Source organism: Pundamilia nyererei, unplaced genomic scaffold (assembly GCF_000239375.1).
Source record: "Pundamilia nyererei isolate P.nyererei 1_Seehausen unplaced genomic scaffold, PunNye1.0 scaffold00122, whole genome shotgun sequence".
Taxonomy (NCBI): Eukaryota; Metazoa; Chordata; class Actinopteri; order Cichliformes; family Cichlidae; genus Pundamilia; species Pundamilia nyererei.
In genome coordinates, this window is record NW_005187523.1 from 590,351 (window position 1) to 600,834 (window position 10,484).

Genomic DNA, 10,484 nt, shown 5'->3' on the forward strand with positions numbered 1-10,484 from the left:
GCCCACCCTGTACTATGGTCTCATTAGTGTCAAAGGTGAATAAATTAGTGTATTCTCAGTGGCTAACGATTTTCAAATAGCTAATGAGCATTTAATGCCTGTTGTTTCACAGGCAGAGCTGCCCTGCACTAATGATGTGTGGTTTAAAAGGAAGCTGAAAGTAGCAAAAATTTCAAAACAGAAATTCCCTAAAGGCCTACACACTGAGAGTGCTGCAAGTAAAAGATACACATGACATGCAATTCCTCATTTTTGGATCTATAAATGTTTTATAACTCATACACACACAGAAAACTTGATGAGATGAAATTTTTCTTTTAAAAAATTGTTCTCATAATAAAGAAGTGTGAAAAACATGAAGTCAGGCAACAATCAGCTGGTCCTGATGTTATTAAGAAGACAAGGATGAAACTGAGATTCTGGGTTTATCTGGGTGAGCTTACCCCTCACTCCAGCTAGTTGTGCCAAATGAATTGAATTCTCACAAGACAGCAACAGGGAGAATTTCATAGCGTCATCGAGGAGGTGAAGATGTTTAATGACCACTTTGGTGCATGTTTGAGCTCTTTTTGGCAGAGTTGGGAATCAGCTAAGAAACCGTAAAGGATTATGTGAATGTGTGCTGGTCAAATTAGAGTTTCTCAGAGTATTTTTTGTTATAACTTCTCTTTTCAGATGAATGCAAAGTTAAAGCGTATTACCACGGTGCCACTGCTGCCCAGATTTCTCTCAAAGACAGATGTGCTATCTGCCAAACTCATACAGCTGTTTAAAAAGCCAAGATTATAGGACAGGAAGAAGACTGCAGAGTGAAACACATGGGCCAGGTAAAAATACTTGTATAATTTGGATGAGCTTGATGTGTAATCAGGGAGCTCTGCGTTTATCTCAACAAAGATCTGGATGATTTAGTGACAGAGTATGTTATGAGCATTACAGTTTTTCTCAGTCGCTTTGGTGCGTTTCTCAGATCAGAATTGAAATTCTCATAACTTTTAGTTCAACCTCCACAACACTCAGTCATTTGTGCACATCATAGTAGCAATTTCTCCTCTCTCTGAACAAACTGCAAATGATTTTGGACATGAATCAGTTGCTTCCATACATTTCCCTGCTGCTTTCTGACATTTCCATTTGCTTATGTCATGTCAGTCAAAAGTAATCATACCTATGGATGCTGAATAGTGGTTCCCAATAAAACTAATAGTCATACATCCATTGCTTGAGTCATCACACACAAAATTGTTGAACTAGTTATCGCATGCCAAATATTGGCCATCTGTCAAGCAAATCCTATACCTTTCTGTATCATTGTTCCTGGAAATGTCTCCGAAATTGAACAATTGATCTCAGGTGAATTACAGCTGTCACTCATGAGGAGGCGTGTGAAAGTTTAGTTGTAACCAATGACAAACAACTTGTTCACTGTCAATTATGGATGAATCCTGTGAATCCCCAATTGGCAAGCATATATAAACTGCGCAGGAGCTAGTGTGTACCATTTCTACACTTCTGTGACACAAAATGGAAGGTCAGCACCGTGGAAGAGGGGTGAGGATGCGGGGAGGAAGGGGAAGAGGGAGAAGAGGCAGATATAGGCGGATTCCTAATGAAATAAGGGCTACAATTGTGGACCATGTTGTCAATCACGGCCTCACCATGGAGGAGGCTGGTCGAAGGGTGCAACCCAATATTGGAAGAACTACTGTCAGTTCAATCATTCAAACATTCCGTAGGGAAAACAGGTATGCAAACAGTAATACACTGTACTGTACTGTGCCATCTCAGACACATCACATGTTACTGTACTGTATTTGCAACTTCACAAAAAGTTCACTCTGCACCACATAGGATTGTAAGACAACCTCGCGGAGGCGGAAGAGGGCCCCTTTTTACCCCACAGCAAGAAGAAGCCATTTGTGCAATGGTCATTGCAAACAATGCAATAAAGCTGAGAGACAAAGCGCTGTCATAGAGAATTACACGGTATTTGGCAATATTGAATCTGTTTCAATTTCAACAATTGACAGAGTACTCAAGAAAAATGAAATCCACATGAGCAAATGGCCCTGCTAGCAGCCATGGATGCAGCATGTGACGACATCACAGCAGGGTCCTGCAGAGGATGGATTCGCCACTCCAGGAGATACTTTCCTCGCTGCATTGCGAGGGATAACATCTGTTGTGATGTAGATGAAAATATGTGGCCAGACAGACAGGAACGTCTGGATGTGCCAGAATGATTTACTGTACTGTTACATGTGCTGTTTATTGTTCACATTAGTGCACAGCTCTACCAAATGGGTGATTTTATGTTTACATGTATTCTACAGTGAACAAGTGACTGTAGCATATTTTTCTTTTGCACACTTCTGTAGGATTACAAACACTTCTACACAATGGAAATGTGAAGCGTACGTATTCAGTGTCTCAGTTACTCCCATAACATCTACAGTGACTTTACTGCACATTTCAGATGGCTGTACAGGTAGGCCATAGTGCTGTCGTCAGCATTTTCAGGTGTCACCAATTATTTTTGCAATGGGAAACACTGAAATTATAAACTGTCATAGTGGAAACATGACAATGCCATTTGACTATCTTGTTCATAAAGATGGTGTCAAGACTTTTCATTTTGATGGCACTGACAGTTTCATTGACATGGATACTTGCTTTTGAGGTATGGATAATCAATTCTGTGCATGTGACGTGCTTTTGCAGGCTATCCACTAGGTTTTGCAGTTTGCACTAATTGTTTTGGGAAATGCACTAACTGCTGTGCAAATGTTAATGGTGTTCTGAGGAACGCACCAAAGCGACTGAGAAAACCTGTAATATAGAGCATCAGTACTTATTTTATATGCCACAGTTTCACTTTTTAACAGACATATTTTCAAAACATTATCTACTGGGGTCTTGCTATTTAAGAAGCTTTGCCTTGTTATGTTACTCAAGCTGTTAAAAAAACGCGGGAATTCAAATTTTGAACTGGACCTGAGGTTCTGAGGATCACCACGAGCACATTAGGAAGCCACCCCCCAAAAATATCAGCTGTCAGGGAGCATTTTGACATGTTATCGTCCAATAATAACATGAGCCTTAAATCAGCCTCAGAGAGGCTGGTTAGTTAGAGGTGTGTGCATGTATATCATACAGGACCTCATATGGGTATTCTGCGATTGATACATCATTATGTTTATATATTCAAACTAGCAACTATGGAGAACACACAGCTAGAGGGGACGTAACACAGAGCAGAGAGAGGCGCAGACAATGTATACGCAGCAGGAGATGAGGACTCACACAAAACTGAACATAACATACATGACAGGAGACTATCAAAATAAAGCAGGAAGTAACACACACTGAGACTCAGACTAAGACGTGTGGGTTTGGCACTGGGACCGGGGGAAACACAGAGAGGAGACTTTTCAAATTTTATTCAAAGGATTTTTATGACATTAAAGCACATGGTAAACTGTCAACTTACAAAAGAGCTGCATAATCTAGTGAGACGGCTCCTCTTGATTCAAACAGAGAAGACATGAAAAAAAAAGCATCCAATGCAACATTTCCCTTTATAACCCCGTCCATCCCAGCCCTACCCCAGAGAAGAGGAAGGAAAAAAAGGCATAAAAGCAAACACATTAACACGAAAGCACAAACAGGAATTCATCACTAAATCATGTACGAAGACTAGCCTTTAAAATAAAGCCTTGAATTTCCCAGCTGCTCTGGAAGCTCCAAAACATCTGGAACACTGCAACTAGAAACTACACTTTCTACTAAACAGGCAGTGGCTTCTCTGTACATGAGGGATTCTGCAACACCCCCTGCTCTCTCTCTGATAACCTTCACCCGTCGGCCGGGCCAGATGTCATCGGTGATCGGAGAGTGTGCACGGAGCCGCGGCGTTCAGGCTGGGAGTGATGGAGCCTCGTCATGAAAACTGGATCTGCTGTACAGTGGGAATCTGGAACACAGAGAAGCGAGCATCACCAACAAAATTCCACTTTTCACGAAAAACAATCGCAAGATGAAGAATACGAATTACAGACCATGAGTCAATATACAAACTATAACGAGTACTCGGCTGTGTCCACACAGTAAAATGTATTCAGGCACACCTGTGCAGAGTTAGCCAAAGAAACCTGTCATCAGGTTTAGCTTCTGCTTTTATTACACAATTTTCTGTCGAGCTGACTGCAAAGAGTTTTCCAAACTTAGGATAAAACAATCCAACTACATGACTGATGTGTTTCCTCTTAGTAGCAAGATAAAGGCACAGCACAGCACTTATGTGCTTTTACCTGTTGATATGATGTGGTGTACACCATAACGTTCTGCTGCTGACCATCTGCTGTGATAATCCCAGCTGGCAGTGGATTTGCTGATGAGAAAAGAAGTGGAATTGATTAGGACTGTTCATTAACGGGGGGACGCTGCTTGTGTTTCACTTACTGAAGCTGTCCTCTGAGAGGTCCTCACTAAGGCCTTCTCCCACAGTCACACCTGCCATTCCTTTCTCCCCCTTCATTGCCTGGAAGACAGCAGAAAACATTTTCACGTTATTCTGTGCAGTGCTACGAAACACCAATTACACGTGCAGCATTTACAAGAGTAGAAGCAGCCAGGTGCTGCCAAACTCGTGTGTTTGATTATCTGATCATCAGCGAGCGGGACCGCTGTATTTAACAGTCATTACAAGTAACGACATCAACTAATTAACATGGCAAGAAGGGAGTTTTTCCTTCCCACTGTCGCCAAAGTGCTGCTCATAGGGGGTCATATGATTGTTGGGTTTTTCTCTGTACCTATGAAGCGCCTTGAGGCGACTTTTGTTGTGATTTGACGCTATATAAATAAAATTGAATTGAATTGAACCCAGAAGAAACTACAACATGATTTAATTACCAATTTCTAAATAATATCTCATCTATAAGCTTACATGAGAAAACGCTTTAATCAGCACACACATTCCAGAAATGACCACGGCTTCATTCACAAACATTACTGGTACTAGCACTATGTTGCTTTCTGGAAAAAAAAAGGTTTGTTGGAGTTTATGGATTCCCTGATTCGACTGAGAATTCCATTCTACAATTTTTCATTGCTTAACAGCATCTATCCCAATCCCTCCACTTGCACCACTTCAGTACTGGTCAGAGGAATCCAAGTAGCTGTGCAAACTTAAATTTTTCAAGCTAATTAATCAGATTTTGAGTAATTAGACTGCAAATAAAAATCTGACTGTACTGGTGACACCTGTGAACACAGCTGCCTTATGGTCCTGATAAATTGGACTGTTGTGAATCACACAGGTAGATAAAAAGGGCATAAGAACAGTATCATGTTCTAAAACTCTATGTGATCATCAAAGCTACTTGCATTCATAGCTCTCGAGTTATTTGAGGAGTTTGGATCCATCAAACAGCAGTATTAACAATGAAACACAAAACTTGAGCAGTGAGCAATCACAGAAACAACTTAAATATCCAAATAAATGGGAAGCTGCGCCTCACCTCTCTGAACTTCTGCAGGTAGAGCTTCAGTGGATCCACATACATGTCAAAGCCCAGCGTGGACATGGCAAACAGGATGTCCTCCCCATTGATGGTCTTCCTCTTTTCCTGGTGACAACGCTCACTCGCCTCAGATGTGATAAAGCTGATAAACTCGCTCACGCACTCCTGCACACACTCTTTGGCATCTTTTGCAATCTGTGCAAAAAAGAGACGCAGACATTACAGACGATTCAAAGCTGGCCTTTGGAAACTGCATCAGGCCAAAGTTCTTAGCATTCGTTTCCACGTCTCACTATGTGATGTGTCTCCCTGCGTACTCCTCATATACTTTGAAGCATAGCTTAACTTGCTATATGACAGTGTCCTGAGCCCTTTTCAGAGGGGTGTCAATCCAGGACATCTGTGCAGCAGTGAGCTGGTCTTCACCTCTCACCTTCGTCTGGTTTTACAGGCTGGACGTCTCCACTTCAGGTGTAGCTCAAGCAGTGCTGGCACTGGGTCCTCGCGTGGACAGGTGAGCTGCTGGCTATTGCAGTGATTGCTTGAGATAAGCTTGTCTGGCATTAATGGAGTCTCCATTTCCCATAGTGAGACATCCAAACGAACGCTATTCAGCTCCATTCAATTTTATTTATACAGTGCCAAATCCCAACATAGACCACATGTCCATGCTGCTGATCCCTGCATACACTGACCCCCCCCACAAAGACTGTGAAAACCTGTCCAGAAGATGCATCACATCAGCTGCAGGACTGCTTTGAAAACACAGACTGGACTGTGTTTGAACAGCTGGACCTCGAGAGCCCACATCAGTGCTCTCGTACATCAACTTCTGTCAACAGCGTCACTGTGGACAAACGTCTCCGGGTGTATTCCAACCAGAAACCCTGGATGACTAATGAGGTCCAGGTCCTGCTGAAGCAACGTGACTCTGCCTTCAGCTCTGGTGACAGCAAGCAGTACAGTGCAGCCAGATCTGAGCTGAAAAGAGGCATCAGAGAGGCCGGGGGGTCTTCACTAAGATCTTCACGCTTCACTGCCCCAGTCCTGCATCCTGCCGTGCCTAAAGTCGGCCAAAGTGTACCAACCTCAGCAGCCTCGACGACTGCCGCCCAGCTGCTCTAACACCTGTTATAATGAAGTGCTTCGAGAAACTGGTCCAACATCACATCATGTCCTGCCACATACAGAGCTAACAGATCAACTGAAGATGCCATTGCTACAACCAACACACCACCATCTCCCACCTGGAACAACAGGGCCGTTACGCCAGGCTGCTCTTTGTTGACTTTGGCTCTGCTTCTAATACGATACTCCCCGACAGACTAATAGTTAAACTGCTGGATATCGAACTTCCTCCGACCACCTGCTGCTGGATCGGAGACTTCCTGTCAGACCGTGTACAGCGAGTTAGAGTGGGCCCTCAGCCTTAACACCGGCTCTCCACAACTCTGTGTACTGAGTCCCCCACTGTACACTCTGTACACACATGACTGCATCAGTACCCACCCAGATGATACCATCTTAGTGGGGCTCATCTCTGGGGGCGACGAGATGGCGTACAGAGCTGAGGTTCAGAGGCTGTCAGATTGGTGTGTAGACAACAATCTGGACCTCAATACCACCGAGACAAAAGAGCTGGGAGTCGACTTTAGAAGGAGGAAGTCTGAGCTGCATCAGCATGAATGGTTAGTGTGTGGAAAGGGTCTCCAGTTTCAAGTTCCTGGGTGTGCACATAGACTCAGACCTCCAGTGGAGCTCAAACACCTCAGTGGTTGTAAAGAAGGCAAAACAGCATCTCCATTTTCTGAGAATCCTCAGAAAAATGGGCCTGAAGGAGCTGCTGGTCGTCTTCTACCATTGAAAGTGTGCTGACATCCTGCATCTGTGTGTGGTTCTCCAGCTGCACCATGGCACACAAAGAAGCACTTCAGAGGGTCATTAATATGGCCCAGAAATCACTGGACATCCTCTTCCCTCCCTGAATGGTAAATGGCCTGTATGTGTATAGTGCTTTACTTGGTCCCTATGGGCCCCAAAGCGCTTTACACTACTTTCAGTCATCCACCCATTCACACACACATTCACACACACCCTGAAGGACTTGTACAGCACTAGTGTACTAGGTATGACTGTGCAATGACATTAAAGAGTGATCTCCCATCTCTAACGATGGCTGTCAAAGTAGCATGAGTGAGACATCTCACCAGACGGCCCTTCTTGCTGAGGAAAAGCTAGAAGAGGTGCTTATCGTAACAGTGAAAGCTATTTAAAGGTGGCCAGGATGAAAGTGAAACTGAGGAGGTTAAGAATCTCTTTGTGAGCTCAATAACATACTGTGTGAAGGCGTTATTATTTCTGTTTTCTTTCTCTTCCCTTTCATCCCTCACAAACCTTTCCAGTCTGAGGAACAGCATTCTTCATGATGCGAGCCACATTAGCAATGGGAAGATATATGTCCTGTTCCCTGTAGTTCTCCTTACTGCTGCCGTCTTCATGGTCATTCAGATTCTCATCTCCATCATCTATGAAACACACAGAGAGTCAGCGCTATAAGAACAAAGCCAAAATGCACTTCGATGAAGATGATGATTTTATACTGACACTTTGTTTTTCCTTACCTTCCTGAGGCTGGAGAACATAGTGACTGGAAGCCATGTACTCTCCAGTGATGCCCAGCTGGGAGGCGTCGGTGGTCGAGCTGTCTCCGTCCATCTGCAATACCACACAGCTGGCTTAGTTATTTGGAGCTGTAGCACTACAGTAAACCTATGAAGCCTGAATGTAGCCAGCTTCTTAGAGCCACACCTTAGGCACGATCTGAGTTATTTAGAAGGGTCCCAGCATGCATGCTCCTCTAGGAAGGAGAAGATGTTTTCCTTTGGGATTCAGCCACATGCTGTTTTACTATGCTCTGAGCTATGAAACAGAATAAATAATGCCTGCTTGCTGTTTTTCTCCGTAGCTACACTGTGACTCCAACACTCAGACTGACCTAGATATGTCTGACATGGGTGAGCACAAAAGAAAGTGCAGCTATGACCTGTTAAACAAACCATTTATCCATTTTATTTACTGATCTTTTGCTTGACAGTAGCAGACCTACTGTTGTATTGAGTAGGGTAAGGTGTTGTTTAAATGAACACAGAAGCTTTAAAGTTTAAAGTAATAGTATTTTTAAATAGATCATGATAATGATCAATGCTGACTGATTTGAGCATTTTTATCATAATGTTTTAGGCCATATGTCAAACCCTGCAATCAACAGCGAACCACACATCAAGGGTTGACCTAACAAGTGAAAGATCGCTGGTTCGATCCCGGGAGGAGACACAAATCCCTTTGGGCTTGTGTCAGGAAGGGCATTAAAAATAATACCAACTAAAAGAAGCTGTTACTGTAGCGACTCTTTGTAAATAAGGGGGCAGCTAGCTTTAATTGTTGCAGGTTAGGACACTTTAATTATTTTTTTCTTTTATTGTGTATTAATTAACGAGGTCATTCAGCTGTTCAATCAACTGGTAAGCTAAAGGCAAAGGCTACTTTATTATAACATCGCATCTATCAGGGAGAGAAGGCCATCGCAATGTTTTTATAGCGTAATACTAAGTCATTCAACATTTCAATGTACACTAAATATCAGTAGGTCTTATTCGGTGGAGGTAACCTGGCCGTTAATAGTGCGCCAAACGTGTTTTGTGTTGTCACCCAATCCTGATACATGCGTGTGTTTTTGTTTTCCAGCAGACTGACTTGGCGGGTTTGTTGCTATTGCGTCTTGGTGCTTGTTTTAGAGGGTTTATCTGCATCCTGAGTTTCTACTAACGACTAGCTTGGTTAAGTAGCGTATTTCGGTACTCAGACGTGTATAAGGAGGAATGCCACAATAACAGCGCTCCCTCATACTGTGCGCACTTTTATATCGGCCTGTGTGTTTGCACTGAGAAATGTTTAACTTGGCATGACACAGCTAGCTACCCACTGGAACTGTTAGCATTTATCTGAAAGGGAAAACGTAAAACAGCTGTAAGCCAACGGTGAGGCCAGCTTACGTTAGCCACATGCTAAATACACTGGCATGTGTTTGGCTACCGTGTGGTAAGTAGCGGTTATCATTTGTGACATTTTTAGCTAATGTTAGCTAATGTTAACCCGGGGATGGGGTTAGCCCGTGGCCTCGCCAATATTGGGGAAACCAGTGCTTTTAACGTAATGAAGAGAAGCTTTCCAATGGACTGTTACCTTGAGTAGTTAACCCTATTCAGGCACTGAGTGTCCCTTAAATACATTCTCACTGCAGATCCAACGCAATTCGCGTCCGCCTTGGCCTGTTCTTTGTGGTGCACAGCACAGCAAGACGTGACCAGGGCCGAAATGTTTAGTAGTCATTTTTAAACTTTCACCCGCTGGATACTTCCTGATGAGCAGCCCTCATTCACCCAGACAACAAATAAAAAAATCAGACAGAGACGGACATTTCCATTCGAGCTAACGAGAAATCGGTTAGCAATCATTGGCCGGAGCCAGGAACAAACCTGCAATGAAGCCCTGGTTGGTTACCTTCCTGAGACGGCTGTTTGGTTGGACAGAAAATGGCTGCAAAAGGACCAGTCCCAGCGCGGAGCCGCGGCTGCAGTACCCCATCTCAACAGTAGAGGCCCGTGCTGCGTTCAGGACCTTCAGTACCGCACAAGCCCACATCTACATAGGAATGGTAGCTGGTACTGTTATCGAAACTATATGTCCAAGAAGTAACATAAACGAAGTAGAAAACCCTTACATCCTTAGATAAAGTACACATTGGTCATAATGTAATATAATGTAATCTCACAGAAAGTGTAGTTCCTACATCTACGGCAGCAAATGAACGCATCTTGTAGCGCGTGGATTTCCAGAAAACGTCTACGTGGTCTGCCTACCGCCGCTGGCATATGGTATAATAAATTAATAATAAAAAAA

General features: G+C 43.4%; 1 protein-coding gene across 1 annotated transcript; it reads right to left on the bottom strand.

Annotated features, from left to right (window-relative positions):
- Positions 1-3,425: 3,425 nt before the first annotated feature.
- On the bottom strand, positions 3,426-10,163 carry nfyba (nuclear transcription factor Y, beta a). Its single transcript, XM_005742627.1, has 7 exons — positions 10,061-10,163; positions 8,147-8,240; positions 7,920-8,050; positions 5,523-5,720; positions 4,462-4,540; positions 4,311-4,390; positions 3,426-3,973 (listed from the first exon to the last, which is right to left on the bottom strand). The coding sequence occupies exons 2-7, from the start codon at positions 8,238-8,240 to the stop codon at positions 3,941-3,943; spliced, it is 615 nt and encodes a 204-aa protein (XP_005742684.1). The 5' UTR covers positions 10,061-10,163; the 3' UTR covers positions 3,426-3,940.
- Positions 10,164-10,484: the final 321 nt, after the last annotated feature.

Bases quoted from the DNA above. Each gene is read 5' to 3' on its own strand.
- nfyba (XM_005742627.1), bottom strand. From the start codon at position 8,240: ATGGACGGAGACAGCTCGACCACCGACGCCTCCCAGCTGGGCATCACT. The intron at 8,051-8,146 runs GTAAGGAAAAAC...TGTGTTTCATAG, and splicing joins TGTTCTCCAGCCTCAGGAAG to ATGATGGAGATGAGAATCTG. The intron at 4,391-4,461 runs GTAAGTGAAACA...TTTTCTCATCAG, and splicing joins CCTCTCAGAGGACAGCTTCA to CAAATCCACTGCCAGCTGGG.